This window comes from Thamnophis sirtalis, unplaced genomic scaffold, assembly GCF_051295495.1.
Source record: "Thamnophis sirtalis isolate CommonGarterSnake01/CBP01778 unplaced genomic scaffold, rThaSir2_p1.2 scaffold_1, whole genome shotgun sequence".
NCBI lineage: Eukaryota > Metazoa > Chordata > Lepidosauria > Squamata > Natricidae > Thamnophis > Thamnophis sirtalis.
This window is the reverse complement of record NW_028261381.1, coordinates 160612822-160632268: the sequence shown is the minus strand read 5'-3', so window position 1 is coordinate 160632268 and position 19447 is coordinate 160612822. Positions and strand designations below refer to the sequence as shown.

Below are 19447 nucleotides of genomic sequence, written 5' to 3'. Positions count from 1 at the left end.
GAACCATTTCGTAGCAATTAGCATAATCTTTGCTTTGCAATACAACTATGGAGAATGTGTGAAAGTACTGAAGACACTACAGGTAGTTCTCAACATAAAACTGAGCACAAACTTTCCATTGCTAAGCATGATGGTTTAAATGAATTTTGCCCCGTTTTACAAACTTTCTTGCCACACCTGTTTAGTAACGTGGCTGTTAAATTAATCTGGCTTCCCCACTGACTTTGCTGTGAGAAGCTCACAAAAGGTGATCAACATGACACACACGGACGGACACCGCAACCATCATAAATACGAACCACTTGCCAAGCATCTGAATTTTAATCACGTGACCATGGAGAGGCCGCAACGCTTGTGTGAAAAACAGCCATTTCAGTGCCATTGTAACTTTGAACAGTCATTACATGAATGATTGTAAGTTGAAGACTAAAATGAAAGAGTGTTATGTTTTAGAGACGGCGTCCATGTTTACAAGAGGTGCCTGGTAACTCAAACAGCAAACAGGCCGTTCCCATTGCAATAACAACTCTGGGCCACTCCCAAGTCCCACCTTTTAGAATATTGAACCTTGCCAGTGGCAACCACTTACACACGGACATGTCAATTGCAACATCTATTATCGCCTGTTTTAATTTGTCCTGTCCCATTTCCTCACAGTAGATAACCCAACAATCCAGGACCACCATCAGATAATTGGAAATGTGCAACTGTAACCCATCTCAAACTACTGAAAGGATTAGACTTTAACTAAAATGCCCAAAATTAGAACCTTCCTTTTTTCAGCACAAGACACTGAGTGGGGGACAAGGGAGTAGACAAGTCCTAGTTGACTTGGAAGTCAGGCTGAAAACTTTCAGTTTCTTCCAAAGTTTTTTCACACTGCGTTTTGATGCACGGTTGAAGACAGCAGCACTTGGACACTGCAGAAGTGAGAATGCAACACACAAAGAAAGTGTGTCTTTTCTTAGAAGGAATTGCTGCTTTAAAATATTACAGGTATAACTTTCATATGCTTGACCCTAAATGGTGCACCACCCTAACACACTTCTACACATTATACTAAGAGGAAAACCCAATATGGGATCAACGTAGACTTTAGTCTACAACTAGTCCGAGGCTTGAGTCTAAAACCAACTGAAGGAAGATAAACATTTACAAGATCGCAACAGTTCATAAAAACTACAAAACCAAAAGCAGCACATTTGCTGAGATATAATCTGGGTTTACATTACATTTCATTTTTGTCCCTTTCTGGAGCTTAGGGTTTAAAATTAAACATTGGTGCTACAAAACCAAAACGATTATCCTATCATCACCGTACATGGGAGCAGGCTTCAAGTGGGTAAGAATTCAAACAATATTGCTGGTTTTAGTCAACTCATTTAGTTTCAATATAACTTTTGCAGTGACATCTAACTCTCGATATGCTCTTTCGCTTGCTCTTTACTAATAATCAAGATATGTGTTTTTCATTAATTTATTTAAACAAATTTTCATCATTGCAAGTAAATCACAATGTGGAGAATATGCAGTGGTCCTTCCAGTAGATGAAGCTGCGAGTCATTAGAATTGTCCTTTACAAATAATATTTCTTAGGAAATGTTGAGATTGTATACCAAAACAATGGTAGAGCCGTTGGACTGGAGCATTCAGGAATGATGGAAATATGCTGGATGAATGCTTTGACAGATGCAATTATTCTTTTTGTATGCATTTATTGTATACTTTTACAATGCAGCAATCAAGTTAGAAAGCCTGTACACAGAGTAATTCTCCCACCCCAAGGATTTAAATTGTCCTTCTTGAGTTGCTTTTTAGCAACAGACTCCGCATAAATCCTAAATTTTGTATGTATCTGATCTCTATAACTAGCCAAGGATTAATTTGTACTTATGTGTGCAACAATAAAGCAGAAATAATTTAAACTGCTAACTGCCAGTTACTCGAAGTAATAGGTGCTATGTGTCTCTTTAAAAGCAAGTTTGCTCAAGAAAAGGAAGTTACAAGAAAATAGCAATTCTGCCAAATGAGCTATAGCTCAATACTGCCGTCTGTGCTCATGTTAGAAACAAAGATTGTATAAGAAGAAAATGTTGATGGAAAAGATGCTCATTTAGTCCAGCTGACTTTGGGAATGTCATAATGCTCAGTCAGAGTATCCAAGTGTCTATTAAAATCCTAGGAAAAAAGAATATTAGTCAGAAGCAAGAACTCTATTACTTTACAAATGCAGAGTATAAATATTCAGATTTGGCAAAGATCTATTTGAATAAATTTCATTGTGAGTATGTAAAAACCCTGATTTCGGTTAATCTAGTTTGTATGTACTCAATAGAAGTTAATCCAAAATAAGAAACTTTAAATAGACACACTTTTTCCTAATCACAAGGATACACATTTGGAAGTAATGAAGAGAAAAGAGCTCAGAAAAATAGTGCTGAATCTATGTGTACCGTATTTTTCGGAGTATAAGACGTACCTTTTTCCCTCAAAAAAGAGGCTGAAAATCTGGGTGTATCTTATACACCGAATACAGCATTTGTTTTTCCTCCCAAAACCCCCAGGAGCAGTCTACAAGCCTCCTAAAGGCTATTCATGCCTTTAAAAAAAACCAGGCCCATTTATGCAAAAAACGGGCTGTTTTGGGGAGGTCTACGGAATGCAAAACTTTTTTTTTTAATTTGCCTCTTCAAAACCTTGGAGCGTCTTATAGTCCGGTGCCTCTTATACTCTGTAAAATACGGTAAATTGGCACTGGGAAAGATCCAACAGGCACCCAATGATAAGCATGTAATTACAGGAAGGAAGTTACATGTCTTACTTAACTACATTGAGGATTCCACTTTACTTGGCATGAAATGAAGTGATTGAGAATTGATGTTTGTCCCAACTCTACTGAACAGTTTGTCTTTGCCTCCTGTTGCAAAATTAGGTTGGGCCTTTCTTAAATATTTGGCAGGTGATTGAGGATTGCTCTTCTACTGAGAGTTCAAGAAGGAAAAATAGATAGAGGTCGTTCTCAACTATCACAATTGGGACTGGAATTTCAGTTAAAGGAGTCATGTTACCAAACCAAATTTAATTAACCTTTTACCAATGTTTCTAAACAAATTGGTCGTTATGGCTTCCCCAGCTGACTGTCAGAAGCCAGATGGGAAGATCCCACTGCAACACATTACAACCATTGTAAATGTGAGACGGTTGCCAAATGCCTGAATTGCAATTATGTGATTGCTTGATGGTGTCATAACTGTATCTTTGAGGATGGGACATAAATTACTCACCCAAGCTGTCATAACTTTGAACCATTGTTAAACATTTGCAAGTTGAGGACTACCTCTACAATGGGACTATTGTATCATATGCCAGTTTTTAATAGTGTGATTTTTATTGCTTGTTTTCAATTGTTTTAATGATTGTGGATTTGGATTACGAAACTATGAGTCCTTTGACTGGAGCCACATACAAATTTTAGTAAATAAATATATATATTTAAAAATAGACAAAATGGATGTAGGAGCAATGGTATTAAATGAAAGTGCGCATCTGTTTAGAGATGCAGCTACCAGAGCAGAAGGCTCCAGACAATAGCACTGGGTAAAAAATGCAAGGAAAACTACAACAATATTTTTATGGTTGTGTGTTATAGGCAACAGAAAATTTAAATAATACCTTTGTCAATCAGATTAGTTTTTCATGGAAGAAAAACATGGGGGGATTCAACCTGTCCACTCCATATAACCAAAACTGCAAAGTGCCCAAGATTATTCAGTAGTTTGTATGTATAAAAGCTGTTCAATATATTGTACACAACCCAGAGCTCCTCTCTGAGACAGGTGGATGGTTAAAAATATAAATATAAAAATAAAATAATGAGGCAGATTGCCTAAGGTAGATTCTCTTTATCTAGAGATGTTTAAATAAAGATTGAATAGCCATCTTTTTAGGAATGCTGTAGTAATATAATCCTGCACTGGATTGTAGGTTGGATTGGATGATCTCAAAGGTCTTTCTTATGTTCTGTGTTTTCTCTAATGACTAATGGCCAAGAAAGGACGGGCTACCAGAGAAATAACTCAGGCTGTTCTATAATACAAAAGGATGCGAGGAGAGATTGAGGGGGGAAGTTGGTTAACCTTCTTTTGCAAACAGCTTAGGTTTAATAGCGATTTGCAATATAAAAGTCAACATTTTAAGTCTAAATCGATCCAGAGGGAAATTCTCATCCATATTTTCTCCTCCTTAAAAGCATCTTAGGTTGGGTGATACAGCATGCTGTGCCCATAACAAGAGTTTGCAATTATGATGAAGCTTCCAAGGCAAGAACTTACCTCTACTCTCTGCTTGTGGGTTTTGGACGCTTTTTTCAAGATTCGTTCTATTTGCTATAAAATAAAAAGAGAGTTATTGGTTATGGTCTTTTTGTCAAGGAACATTTTTGTTCCCCTCAACTCAAACTCTCCACGGTGGCCTCTTTCTCTCTTAGATACCAACCCTTTTCTCCTGCATTTTTTCATAGGCTAACTGTGCTGGAGTACGTTTGTCCAGAGCCCGCTTCTTCTCCTCTTCTTCCTCCTGGTTCTTGCTGCTGACAATCTGGTCTACAATCTTGCTTCTTTCTTTATCTTTCTTCTTCTTTCTAAAAAGAGATAAAGTAAAATTCTTTCACAAAGCACGGTGGGGGAAAAGAATACAATTTATCTACATCTTCACCCGTACTCTTTGATTTGGATTTTCTTGTTAAGGAAAAAAAGGCAAATTGGAAACTGGCACAAAGAAGCCTCGTTCAAGCCTGAGGATAACCTGGTCTTTATAGCAGAAATAAGGAATTTAAAACACTTTGATAATTATGAATTATATCCTCCACTTAACTTTGAGGAGTGGAGTTAAAGCATTTTCAGCTTATAAACTCCACAGTTTTCAAATGAATGGCCTCTGCCCTTTTATAGTGTGGGTGACTATGCAAGACCAAGACATTTCAAAAGTGGGCTTTAAGTGCAGTTTCCTTTTGAGGCAGCCCCGCCTTGCTTTCCAGTTGCTGATGAAGAGCTTTTACAACCACAACAGTCATATTATTTCCTTTTGACTGTGGCTCAGTGGCTACGACACTAAGTTTGTCGACCAGAAAGGTCGGCAGAACGGCGGTTCGAATCCCTAGTACAGGTCTCCTGCGTGAACAGGGTGTTGGACTAGATGACCTCTAAGGTCCCTTTCAACGGTTACTTTTTACTGTTTAAGGGCAAAAGAAGACGCGCCTGCCCCAAAAAGTGGGGCGAGCGTAGGATTATGAAAAACAAAACGAGCGTCTCCCCGGCCGCCTATGCAATTTCCGCCTTTGGAGGCCCCCCTCACCGTTTCCCCGCAGATAAGCAGTCGGTGCCCCCTTTCAAACGTAGAGTGCCTCGCTGGACAGCTTCGTACTCCGACATCCCCCTTTTCTTTCAGCGGATCGACGTTTCCCTTCCTTCTCTCTCTCTCTCTCTCTCTCTCTCGGGGGCTGTGTGGACAAGACTGCGAAAGTATTTCCGGATTAAAGGAACCAAAACACAAGAAACTTCGGGATGCGTACACGGGCGGATCGCTAAAGCCGGCGAACTGCTGCCTTTATCCATAGAGTGTTAAATGCTAGAGCGGCTCCAGGAACGAATCGCCAGCGTAGACTTTGCTATTTGGAACGTTAAAGGAAGCAAAAGGGAAACGCAGGAGATCCGCGAGTAACTTCGGAGAGGGCGTGTTTTACCTGCGATACTGAGTTAGATGGATTAACAGAGTTGGAAGGGACCTCGTAAATCTTCTAATTTAGACTAGTCTTTGATGCCTTTCAGAATTCAGAAGCCTGAGGACTACAACTCACAAGATTCCCAGCTTGCATGGCCAAAGCCATTTCTGGGAGTGGGAATCCTTCCCAATATTTTTTATTTTATTTAGTTCACTTAGTTTGTCCCTCATGTACAAGATAACAGGAATAAGAATAAACATGAATAAGAACACAGGAAATGGGTACAAATAAATGGGGGTCGTAGGATAAGGACGTTAGGTATGCTGGTGCACTTATGCACCAGTATGATTAACAGAGTTATTCCGATCAGTCTCCGGATACGCTTCAAAGTGCTAGTCGTAACTTATAAAGCCCTTCATGGTATTGGACCTGGGTACTTGAGAGACCGCCTGCTGCCAATTACCTCCCATAGACCCGTTAGATCGCACAGGGTCGGCCTCCTCCGGGTTCCGTCTACCAGCCAATGCCATCTGGCTACCACCCGGGGGAGGGCCTTCTCTGTAGCAGCTCCGGCCCTTTGGAATGAACTCCCCGCGGAGATTCGGACCCTCACCTCTCTCCAGGCCTTCCGGAAAGCCGTCAAAACCTGGCTTTGCCGGCAGGCCTGGGGTTGATGAGTTCCCCTCCCCTCTCGACTTGTATGGTTGTATGACTCTTGTGTATTTTAATTACGTGTATTGTGTTTGTATCCCCTTTTCCCCTTTTGAGTTGTTCGCCGCCCTGAGTCCCTCCCGGAGAAGGGCGGCATACAAATAAACTAAATCTTAATCTTAAATCTTAAGGGACCTTATAGGTGATGTAGTCCAACCCCCACCCCGCCCAAGCAGGAGACCACACACCATTTTCTAACAGATGGCAGTCCAGCCTTTATTGAAAACTTCCAGTGATGAAGCTCCCACACCTTCTGAAGACAAGCTGTTCCATTGGTTGATTACTCTGTCAGAAAAGTTCTCCTTATTTCCAGGTTGAATCTCTCCTTGATCAGTTTCCATCTATTATTCCTTGTCTGGCCTTTGGGTGCCTTGGAAAATAGCTTGATCCCTTCCTCTTTATGGCAGCCCCTCAAAAATTGGAACACTGCTATCCTATCTCCCCTGATCCTTCTCTTCACTAGACTAGCCATGCCCAATTCCTGCAACTGTTCATCCTGTTTTAGCCTCCAGTCCCCTAATCATTTTAGTTGCTCTTCTCTGCACTCTTTCTAGAGTCTCAACGTATTTTTTAGAGTGTGGAGTTAGACACTATAGCTTTGAAAGTGGACTACACTGCAGGGTTGTTAAAAGATGCTTGCCGCCTTCGGGATAACACTAGTTTGGGGAGTGGTGTTCTGCCTGGCCAGAGGGGGGAGTTGCCGGGCAGCTGCTCTCTTGCGAGCGGGCTCCCGAAGAGCTGGACACAGCCTCAGGGGTGAAGCAGCCATGAGATGACCACGCTCACGAGCAGCCGCCTGGCAAACTCCCTCTCCAGCCAGGCAGAGCGCCATTCACTGACCTAGGGGGTATCCCTAAGGCACCAAGCCACGTGGTGCCCTGCCCGCCCCGCAGCTCCCGCAGCTTGGCACATTCAGGATACCCCCTAGGTCAGTCTATGGAGCTCTGCCCGGCCGAAGAGGGTGGTTGTGCGAGCACCTGTTCCGCCCCCTGCTTGCATGCCTCCCAGCCTCACCATGCCCTGGCCCAGCTCTCCCTGCAGGGCCAGGATGTCAGCGCTGCTTTTGCTGCCGTCGCTGCGCTCTGACCATAACTTCTTCTCCAGCTTCCAAACTCCGGAACTCGGCTTCCGGTTCTTCCAGCAGTGGCTGCTCTAGGAGTGCGCTCTATGATTGTGGACCCTATGGCAAGCCGCGGGAGCTAGGGAGCGGGCAGAGCGCCACATGGCTTGGCGCGTTAAGGATACCCCCTAAGTCAGTGAATGGCACTCTGCCCGGCTGGAGGGGGTTTGCCGGGCGGCTGCTCGTGAGTGTGGTCATCTCATGGCTGCTTCACCCCTGAGGCTGTGCCCAGCTCTTTGGGAGCCCGCTCGCAAGGGAGCAGCTGCCCGGCAACCCCAAAACAATAAGCCCTCCCCTGATAATAAGGCCCAAGCCATATTTCGTGGGCCAAAAGAAAATAAGACCCTGTCTTATTTTCAGAGAAACACAGTAGCTACATTGGTGGCTTTAAGTATTGTACAATACTCTCCCCTCATTGATGAATGATCAAATGATATATGCTATATGACTATATTAAATAAATGAAAAATGGAGCATAAGACTGGTGTGATCTACCCAAAAACAGGTGTGAAAACCTCTCCTCTTAATCAGCACACAACCCATATTATTATTTTAAGGATTGTAACTGGAAATACTCCTAGGTAATGTAGATCATTTTATTTGATATTTTTTAATCAGAAGTATTGGGAGGGAATGCTGAATATTTAGTATAATTCGTATCTTGTCCTTCACAGAAGGAAATTGATTGGCGCATTCTTGGCTGTATCTCTCAAAAACAGTCCAGATTATCTTTGGCTCAGTTTCCCCCACTTTGGGCATTGTCAGAAATCAAGATCGTATTTTCTTTGATAACATACTATTCATTTAATGGATGGATTAAAAAATGTTTGGAAATCTATTCCAGTATTTTTGAAAAAGGGAGTACAAGTTTATTAAGTAACTTCCATATCCACTACTTTGATAGTCACACAGAGCTGCATGGGGGGAAAAAAACATAGGAAGCAGCTCTGGCCCCGATAAAATAGTTTTAGTGATGGAGCTTAAATTGCCGTTTAATAATAAACTCTTGTAAAATAGATAGATTCCAACATATAAGTGAGTCTTCCAGAGATACAGAAGTTATACTGGAATCCCGAGTACCCTGAAGAAAAGTTACAAGATCAGGTTTCTATTGTGGCAATATGTGTTCACAGGGTCAATACTAAGTTTGATTTTTTGCTTGGGAATTTCAAAAAATCCTATAGAAATGGCTGAACCGAAGTAACTTTCTCAAAAGAGAAAGCAGCTATTTGTAAGTCAGACAAGAGTCTAATGCCAAAGAAGAACTGCAAGATTAGCACAGTCAGGCCAAGGCACAGTAAGCAAAGTGAATTGCTGTTGTCTAACCTGCTGGGAACCTTTATATGATTACAAGGACTTGTACTTGTAAAATCAAACATTTCTCTAACCAATCAAATAATACTCTCCCTGCACCAATCTCCTACACCGAGAAGGAAGCACAAGAGGAAAGGAATTTGACCTGTATATACAAGAATACACACTGATTTCTCTAAAAAAATAATTTACTTTTATTTTGAGACATTGTGCAATTTCTATTATGGGAGTGTCTAGAATGAGTGCCAAGAACAGACTAATTTGTTTTTCCTGATTCCAAGAGGGAGGGTGAGTAATCCGCTACAAATGTCAGTGCTTCATTCTGTCTTACAGGCTACACCCTATACTCCTTCATAGATTGGGAAGGCAGAGGAAAATCATTTAGAATTATGCTGATCATCACTTTTTCTACTAGCCATGATAACAGTTAATAGTTAACATCTCCCGAGAGAAAAAGAAAAGCCTGTTTCAAAATGTCCGGTATCTGATTTCTTGATCTACACGCCCCCACATTTATCAGGAGCAGTGATGGAATTAATGCTTCTCTATCACAGAAGGGTCGATTATGAAAAGGAGCCACTTTGTCCCGTTGCATTAGACTGGTGTGGAATCAAATCCAGAGAGGAAAAAAGCCTGTGCAAATGGGCAAGTCCAGAAAGGTTGAACAGCACCTCATATTAAGGCCGCACCCCTCAAAGAAGGGCACATCGGAAAAAACTGCTTTTCTTTGGCTGATCTGGGCTGATCTTCATTCCTGGGCTATTGCCCTGAGGGCTATTGCCTTCCTAGAAAGGTAAAGAATGGCAAGAGTCAGTTAGTAGGAAATTGAAAAGTCATTCTTAAACTTAAAATCCACTAGCAGAGTCGAAGCTCTATTATATTACTGCTATACCAGTTATGCCAGCAGAACTAGCCAAAACTGATGAAGTAATGCTGGAATACTGTTGGAACATGTAAGTAATATTAAGCTGCCAGCAATGCTATGCAACAGAATATCCAAAAGAGCAAAATCACATATGGCATGTAATTATGAAATTAGTTGAATAAAGAAAAAAAAGTGAAAGACACAGTTTCTGTACCCTCCCTTGGAATCGGAGTCTCAGAACTCTCAATTATGAGCTCTTGTTTTATATGATCACTGTGTTGTCTGATAGTAAAGTCCCCCCTCCCTCGAAGTAATAGGGTTTACCCTGGATAGGCCATTACAAGAGAGGGGAAAGCTGTACGTTGGTGTATATTGCTGAGATGTGGTTGGGCATTAACAGGGATGTGATCCTATTGATTGGCCTTCCTGGATTTTCGGTTTTAAAGTAGTTGTAAGGTGAAGGACAGGGAAGAGAGCTTGAGGATCTGATTGTTTCAAAGCATATTTGGGGGTTATTCTTACAATTAGATTGGCAATTGCCATGCAATATGACTTGGAATTTCTATTGAGTTTGTGGAACTCTAGAAATGGGTGTGGTACTTTTACAATGAGCCTTATTACCCATAGGCTTGATCTGTTCTGTTCCTTGCTCTCTTGGGCTAATGGCCAGGTATGTCCAGCTGCAGCTAAGCAGTGGTCAATGCCTCATTGAGAGAGCGCTGAATGCCACTTGCCTTGAAAGAGGTGATAATGTGCCCTCTCTTGGAAGTGGCCAACTCTCACCTCCTCTTCTTGGGAAAAGTTAGCTATAATAGATTCTAGAAGAAGCAGATTATCTGCATTGCCTTGATTCTGGCCCTATTGTGGGGGGCACAAAGAATATTGGTTGCACAGATGGATGAAACTTTGTCATGGCCTGGGTGTAGGAACTCCACCCTTCCTCTTCAATGGTGGTAGCTGTTGACCCTGCAGTGCAGAAACACATTGACCCAGAAGGTATACATGGTCCCTCTTCTTCTGATGTTCCAGAAGGCACTTAAGAGCTTTCTTTTTTAATGGTTCGGGTTGAAAATTCTCAGCATTTTACTGTGTAATGCAATCCTATATTAATTTTAATTATTCCTTTTTTTCTACACTATCCAGAACTTGTATGATTTAAGTGGTCAATAAATATTGCAAAAACCAACAATAAATTAATTATACTTATAATAATCTTTCTGCCTACAGTACTAGAAAACCATATTGCTTGCACAAAATATACACTCCCATGTGCATGTAAACTTTTTGCTGTTTAACGCCAAAGAATTCACTCACAGCTTCTGTTCAATGCTCAAGAGAACCTTTGCTTTCTAAGAACAAGATGGAGTGGGCAACATCGAACACTGATCTTGTTGTAAATATCATATGATGTTATGGTTAAGCATCATTTACAAAATCACAATGACTGGGTTCCCATAGTATGCTAAATCTAAACAAAACCACTTAGTGATGTGTGAATCCAATCAATGAGTTGGACAATCAGGGAACATCTTCCTTTCCATGAAAAAGAATATTTGCCACAATTCATAGTCTTTTCCCAAGGGAACTCTATTATAGTAAAGGTGCTTACCAGTTTCTTGTCAATTTTTGCTTTGATGTCTCTGGCAAGTGTAAAAAATGCCTAAAATGAAAATAAGAGATACAAAAGTGTATGACTGAAAAATACTTCACTGCTGTTGAACTCTCCATTTTCTTTATATAAAGAACACCAAAATTAAATACAAATTATTTCAAATGAGGAAGGACACAGAAAAAATTTGGCCATTCATTCATACGCCAACAGCTAGCAGAATATGGCGTAACCTGGGATGTGTGGCAGCTACAACTGCCAAAATTCCCAATTGGCATAGTCAAAGCCCATTATGCTGGCTCCTATCTGGATAAGATTAGCTATATACTGCTTTTGTTAGGTGACCATAGAATGTGCAGTAAGATTGCTAGATATTTCAGATTGCGTTTACAGAACGCATAAATGGGGTCAAGCATTAGGCTTTGTAAAAGGCTGGTGTAGTGAACAAGAATTGTAGTCTAATGTTCAAAAACTAAAACTGTTTCAGGCATAAATTTGGCATTTGAATGCCTGATGGCTATGCTCTAGAATAGGGGTGTCAAATTCACGGCCTGCAGGCTGAATCCCGCCTGTGGAATCCTTAAATCTGGCCCACAGGGCCAGCCTGGAAATAAAGGATTGGCCAGTAGTGCCTCTGCTGGCCAAAATGGGCTGTGTGGGGCCTCTGCATGGCCTGTTTCTGGCCGACAGAGTGCTGCAGGAGGACTGGATTACAATTACGTGGCCTCAAGTAAGTGCCTGATCTGGATAGAAAATAAGCAATATCCTATGTTAATACTACAGTTTGATTCCAGATTTTGCATTCTGTTGGTCCATTTAATCAACAATCTATAATTGACAGCCATTTCTGTTTACTATCCTTGAAATTTGCCTCTGTTGTTAGATCTTGTATTATCATGTTATTTATGCTATTGTATTTTTATTATTAGTTTTATAATTAAAAATACAATTGTAGAAATAGCTTTATAGTATGGCTATGGTAAAGAGGTCAGTGGGTTTTAAAAAAATAATACCAAATTTAATATGAATTAAATATATTGATGAATTATTCCAAATGACTCCCCTCTTTCTATATTAATATGATAGTTTGACACCAACCATTGAAAGCCATTAAGACATTTCTTAGCACTGGAAACCAAATCCCCACAGAATCTCATTTGAGATATCACCATTTGACATTTGGATAAGAGTGGTTTTGCACGATGAAGAGCCAATACTTACATTCTCTATATTAATGTTTGCTTTTGCACTGGTCTCCATGAATTTAATTCCAAAGCTAACAGCCAGCTGAAGAAAAAGAGACCCCAAATTAATAGCATGAAACAGAATTTTAACATGAAAGTCTCTTTCTCTATTGCTATCAAAAAACAAAACATTTAATACGATGGGAATACAAAGGCTAGACACACAATCTGACATGGGCATAGTAGCTACCGTCAAACAGGTGAGTTTCTGTTTTTTAAAAAAATTTAAAACTGCCTTTCAGAACAGTTTCCGTATTTGTAGCAATGACTACATTTCTAACAACATAGAAAGGCCAAAGGCCTTTCAGGGCTCAAAGGTTAAGAAAGAAAAACAGTCATCCAAGTTGGTTAACTGCATTAACCTAATGCTCTTTTCTGCCTTACAACATGCTATATTTGGCAAAATGCCAAAGTGCTCCAATTAGATCACCCATATGCCATGTTCAGTTCAAAGTCCCAACTAAGAACAAAGGATATCAGAGAAAAGAGCTTTCTCTTTTCACTTTGGTTTGCAGAACAAAAATAGATTAGGATTTTTAACTCAAATACTGTATTTTTCAGACTATAAGACACACTGGAATATAAGATGCACCAAGATTTTGAAGAAGTAAATTTAAAAAAAAAAAATGTTTTGCCCTCCCTGGTCGCCAGGAGCACTCTGCGAGCCTTCCAAACCCTCTGTACGCCCTGTTTTTTTGTGAAAAATGGGCATGCAGAGAGTTTGAGAGGCCTGCAAAGTGCTCCTGGGAGCCAGGGAGGGCAAAAATGCGACATGTGGGGGAGTCCTTCGGGAGTGGGCGGCATACAAGCTCAATAAAACATTTGGGAGGCAAAAAATGGGCCCGTTTTTTGCAAAAACAAGCGAAGTCAATAGGGAAATCAGATTCACTTAACAACATGTTACTAACTGAATAACTGCAGTGATTCATTTAACTATGGCAAGAAAGGTTGCAAAATAGGACGAAAATTACTTGTCTTGCTTAGCAATGGAATTTTTGGGATCAATTGTGGTTGTAAGTTGAGGATTACAGTAACTATACAAGAGTTGGATGATAATTTACTTCTTTTTATGTGATCCTCTGAATTTCAACCTTACCTTTTCACCTTGCTCTCGGGAAACCTGCCGTTTGTTGGTTATATCACACTTATTTCCAAGGATCATTTTTTCTACATCTGGAGATGCGTGCTAGGAGAAAGAAAATATCTTCAGCCCATTTATGAGATCATCACAACATAGTTGACATTTATGTAATATTCCTCTCTCATTGCTTAAGGAAGAATTGCCAGTATACACCACTTCTTTGTCATCAAATTTTATATAACCCTAAAGTTATTAGACAGTGATGGCTAACCTTTTTTGGATTGTGTACCAAAAGCGGGGGGAGCGCAGGAGGGTCGGGAACGGATGTGCCCACACCCATAATGCTATGGGCGTGACCAGCCCTCCCCCCTCCCCGCTTTTGCACGCTTTTTTCATCCTCCCCAGGCTCCAGCAGCTTTCTAGGAGTGTGGAGGGGGCCAAAATGGCCTCCCCCTCCCTGGGGAGGCCCTCTGGATGCTTCAGGAACTTTCCTGAAGCCTCGGGAGGGCGAAAAATGGCCCTACGGGCAACCCAAAAGTTCGGGAAAGGTGACTTTCAGTTTGCTCATAGGACTGTTTTTTGCCCTCCCTTCAGGGAAGCCTCCTGAAGCCTCTGAAGGGCGAAAAACAGCCTTAAAAGAAAGCTAAAGTCAGCACATGCATGCACGTTGGAGCTGACTGGGCAATGCCTCACCTGCCCTAACAAATGGCTCCACGTGCCACCTGTGGCACGAGTGCCATAGGTTCGCCATCATGGTTATAAGAGATTTTAAAGGCCAACTAGCTCATCTCTTTATTTCATGTATCCATTTCATCCATGCTATTAATTTACAAACGGAATCCAGTTACAGAGAATGTTGTCACAATCAGATCTAGAGGTCTCACAGACTATGCTAAATAAGAATTGAATTTTATTTAGACTGCAAAGTATTAATAATGTTCCATTGTGCAATTTTCTGCAGCAATCAAAACATTATTAGATAGAAAGTGCTTCAACCAGTTTAAGAACAAATAGGAAGCTGCCCTAAGCAAAGAAAGATTATATGTCAATCTAGCTTTCAACAACCTGGCAATATCCAGATGTCTTAGGATCACATCTCCAAAATTCGAAATCAAGTATTGGTTCTACTGGTTAATTTTTAGACATTGTTATCTCAACCCCCTTGAAAGTCATCAGGTCACCAAAATCTATTTAGGAGGATTGTCTACCCAGAACTATGACAGTTCTTGGTAGGGTGGGGTCTTAGAAAGACAAAGAATTTTCCCATTAACTTTAATCAATTCTCTTATCTGTCAATGAAAGAAGTAGAGCCTTGGACAATATGCTGTCAAGTATAAACTTTACTACTTTAAGTTTTAATATCTCCCAAATATCAGGAGACAAAATACAGGATTTCCCCCCTGCATTATGAGTACTTGTGAGAAATAACACAAAATCTGACCAAGAGGTTTTATACGTTTTAATGGAGAAAACATACCTCTTCAATGTTTCTGACCCAGTTCTGAATATTTTCAAAAGATTTCTCATTAGTAATATCATACACCAGCATGATACCCTAAAGAATGAGAAAGAAAAGTAGACTAATGCTTCTTTAATTTTTCAAGGGCTTGATAATGTAAATGTAAATGAGATAACTGATACAACTTAGCTGATAGCATTGAGAAAGGTTTTCCAAGGAAGAGTTTTGGTGGAAAGAAGCAGGAGACTTATCTGACTAGTGATGATGGGGGTGAGGGAGGGTAGGCAGATGAGAATTGTGTGAGAAGCATTCAACTCTGAGATTTAAATCTGATGCAAAAGAGATTAGGGAATCAGTGCTGAAACATAAAAAAGGAAAGAAATGATTCTATGGTAAGGAAAGAAAAAAGTTGCATTCTAAGCATTTAGAAAAGATGGAGGGAAAGCAATAAGCAACAAAAAACAGCAAGCATAGATACAAAGGCTTTAACATTAACTACAGCCACGTTCCTACTGAAGGAACATCTTAACTGAGTGGTTCTCAACCTGTGGTCTGCGGAGCGCTGGGAGGGGCAGGATGTCATCACAGGGAGTCTGTGAATGCTTGAAGAAATATTATGATTTAAATCTTGAGTGAAGTCTTGGGGGTCCATGGCATGATCTGTGGCCACAAAAGGTATTTAAAGGGGGTCTGTGGTGAAGAAAAGGTTGAGAATCACTGTCTTAACCGATTGGAGGAGACTTTGAAGGAGCCTATCCGGTGTTAACACACATCAGTACTGTAGAGAATTGAACTTACCATTGCTCCTCTATAATAAGCAGTTGTGATTGTCCGGAATCGTTCTTGCCCAGCTGTGTCCCTAGAATAGGACAAAATGTTGTTTCAAGGGCTTTATAAATACTAGTACTTTTAAATGACATCACTATTTGATAAATCTTTAATAGAAATAGACTTATATACCACTTTACTCTTTACAGACCTCTCTAAGGATTTAGCCAACATATTGCCCCCAACAATTTGAATCCTCATTTTACCAACTTCGGAAGGATGGAAAACTGAGTCAACCTTAACGTCAGAAAGTGTGAGACAGATTTCTGCTCCATCCTTATTCAGCTCCAGTGTTCTTAGGATGAAGCTCAGGGTGGAAGAGTGATAGCGTTTGGGCCATTGGATTTTCTGCTGACTTGATTCCTGTACTATGAAGAGGCAAGCCTCTTTAGGCATAGAAGTGGGATAAGTACAAGGGAACCAGCAAATTAATGGTCAATAGGGCCTATAGGAATAGCGCACAAGTAGATTATGTACAAATACCGTACAGTGGACTTATGACATTTGTTTAGTGGCTATTCAAAACTGTTACTTATGACTGTTCTTTGCACTTATGACTACTGCAGTGTCCCTGGATGCTTGGCAGCTGGTATGTATTTATGACTGTTGCACCATCTCAAAGTCGCATGTTTGCCATTTGCAAGCTTCCCAACCAGCTTCTGCCAAGTGAAGTCAATGGGAGCACCTAGATTCACATATCATCCAAGTGATTCATGTAACAACCATGGTGATTCGTTTAACCACCATGGCATAGAGGTAATTAAATCAGGCATAACTCACTTAACAACCAGCCTGCTTAGCAATGCAAATTCTGGTCCCAATTGTGGTGGTTAAGTGGAGGACAACCTGTTATGTAAAACAGTAGATTGGCTCATTCAGGATTCTTTCTAATTGTTCAATTCTGTATAGACCCATGGTCTTAAAAGATGGTACACAGTAAAATATTGATGATAGAGATGAGACAATTTTGAAACAATGTCTGGCCAGATAACAATTAGTCAGAAGAATCAGATTGCTCCAATTCTATGAGATTCCTACTATTTTTATTCGCCTTCTTCTTTTTCTTGGCAGGTTCAGGCCAGTCTGCAACCAACTACCTCTTTTTTACTTTCTAATAATATATATTGAACTTATATGACATCAAAGGTATATGTAAAATAGTAATATTTGGCATTTGGTTTGAAGCATATATATGTCATAAGAAGTCCATCACTGCTTTAAAGCAAACTTCCCCAATGTGGGTCTCTTCAACTGTGTTGTGGGCTCATCACATCTACAGGTGAAACTCGAAAAATTAGAATATTGTGCAAAAGTTCATTTATTTCAGTAATGCAACTTAAAAGGTGAAACTAATACTCAGTACTTGGTTTGGGCCCCTTTTGCCATCTAACAGGAGATTTTGGAGCACTTCATGCTTCCTTTTGTAGTCGAGCTTTATGGGGATGCTGACTTCATTTTCCAGCTGGCCACATTGCCAAAAGCACCAAAACCTGGATCAATGACTGTGGGATTACTGTGCTTGATTGGCCAGCAAACTCGTCTGACCTGAACCCCATAGAGAATTTATGGGGCATTGCCAAGAGAAAGATGAGAGAAATGAGACCGAACAATGCAAAAGAGCTGAAGGCCGCTATTGAAGCATCCTGGTCTTCCATAACACCTCAGCAGTGCCACAGGCTGATAGCTTCCATGCCATGCCGCATTGAGGCAGTAATTGCTGCAAAAGGGGCCCAAACCAAGTACTGAGTACATATGCATGCTTATACTTTTCAGAGGTCCGATATTGTTCTATGTACAATCCTTGTTTTATTGCTTGCATGTAATATTCTAATTTTCTGAAATGGTGGATTTGGGGTTTTCATGAGCTGTACGCCATAATCATCACAGTTATGACAAATCAAGGCTTGAACTATCTTGCTTTGCATGTAATGAGTCTTATCTCATATATTAGTTTCACCTTTTAAGTTGCATTACTGAAATAAATGAACTTTTGCACAATATTCTGATTTTTCGAGTTTCACCAGTATAAGCTGAGGTTGGCTATATAAGGTTTTGATACAGCAAAATTGCTAATCCCTGAGGTGCCCCCTACCATATTTGCAGCTTAATTTTCTTGCCATCCAGTTCAATCGTCCTGATTTTGAAATCAATACCTACAAAAGATTTAGAAATATAACATTTGTTAGTTTTTAAGGAATCAGAGCATCCTATTGTGCTTTGCAGATGAGCATGATGGACAATGCAGTTTGTTTAGATTTTTAGTTATTTGTATACTTTTGTATATTACCTTTTCTCAGAATGACTCCTTTACCCACTTGTCCTCAAATTAATCACAGAAAATGTAAGAGAAACCCTGGTGTTGCAATATCCCAACTGCAAAAAATTAAAATCAGGGACTCCACTACTGCTGCTTAACCAGTTAAGGGATGCTGCCAAGTCATCAAAAGAAGTACCACTTGACGGCCTTCACATAAATTTCTTCTCTCATCTCATAAAGCCAGTCTCATCTGGCAGCAGCAAATCCCAATTTAACTATGCTGTCACCTATTCTGAGATAGGTTTGGAAGAGTGACTATTTAGTGAACAATGATTTGAAAGCAGGATTTCTCTGATCTGATCTAGCATTGCATCTATCATAATCCCATTGTTCTTTTGCTTTTTATTATATTGTTTTTCATCATTATTCCTTTCTCTCCTTCCTCTAAAACCAGCAAAGGTACAGTTTTTCACTCATTTTCTACCTGGAAAAGTGGCTTCGACTTTTATCCATGTCTTAGTACAATTTTTTAGTTCCCTTCGCCAAATTACCAGGGCGGAAGGCCTTTCTCCTATCTGAGACCCCCTCACAATCCCCCTGAGAAAGCCGAACTCAAGAGAATTTGGGCCGTTGGTGCCGTGGACGTGGATCCGAATCAGTCTGCTGGTTCAGTCCACACGAGACCCAATTCCCTCCTTCACCTCCCCGTAAGGTCTCTGAGGGGACGCTGCTTCTCACCGCGCCCACCTCAGAACGGCGGCCCACTTCGCGCCCTCGCCCCTCTCTTGAGCTGTGGGAGAGGGGAGGGGGCGGTTTCCATGGTAACGCCGACCGGAAGGGGTTGAGGTCGCGAGGCAGCGAGGAGTTGCCATAGCGACAGTGGCGGTAGGCGGAATGGCTCCTGTCGCCAGGCGGTGACGCACCGATTGTGGAGATGAAAGTGGCGTTGAAGGCGTCCTCGCTGAAGCGGAAGAGCGCGCACGTTTTGCCCACGCCGGAATCGCCGATCAGCAGCAGCTTGAAGAGGTAGTCGTAGGTCTTCGCCATGTTCTTCGACCCGGCGGCTCTATGGGATTTGCTACCGGCCACCAAAGCTGTCCATCTTCACAACGGTGGGATTTCATTGGCCACTGCGACTGAAACGTCATCAGGTGGCCTCCCTCCTGTAGATTATAGCCGGAAAAATTAGACTGAAAATCCCATTGGTCAATAGACGGTCTTGACTACAGCGGCAGCCTGC

The 19447-nt window shown here is 41.0% G+C and overlaps 2 protein-coding genes across 2 annotated transcripts; both read right to left on the bottom strand.

Annotated features, from left to right (window-relative positions):
• Window positions 1-1463: 1463 nt before the first annotated feature.
• On the bottom strand, window positions 1464-5521 carry FAM32A (family with sequence similarity 32 member A). The gene is made up of 4 exons (XM_014073384.2): window positions 5353-5521; window positions 4495-4639; window positions 4332-4385; window positions 1464-2178 (listed from the first exon to the last, which is right to left on the bottom strand). The coding sequence occupies exons 1-4, from the start codon at window positions 5427-5429 to the stop codon at window positions 2110-2112; spliced, it is 345 nt and encodes a 114-aa protein (XP_013928859.1). The 5' UTR covers window positions 5430-5521; the 3' UTR covers window positions 1464-2109.
• A 3513-nt stretch (window positions 5522-9034) lies between these two features.
• On the bottom strand, window positions 9035-19299 carry RAB8A (RAB8A, member RAS oncogene family). Its single transcript, XM_087729351.1, has 8 exons — window positions 19131-19299; window positions 18043-18103; window positions 15921-15981; window positions 15141-15218; window positions 13679-13768; window positions 12560-12625; window positions 11339-11389; window positions 9035-9649 (listed from the first exon to the last, which is right to left on the bottom strand). Exons 1-8 carry the CDS (start codon window positions 19252-19254, stop codon window positions 9557-9559), a joined length of 624 nt encoding a protein of 207 aa, XP_087585477.1. The 5' UTR covers window positions 19255-19299; the 3' UTR covers window positions 9035-9556.
• Between the last annotated feature and the right edge of the window lie 148 nt (window positions 19300-19447).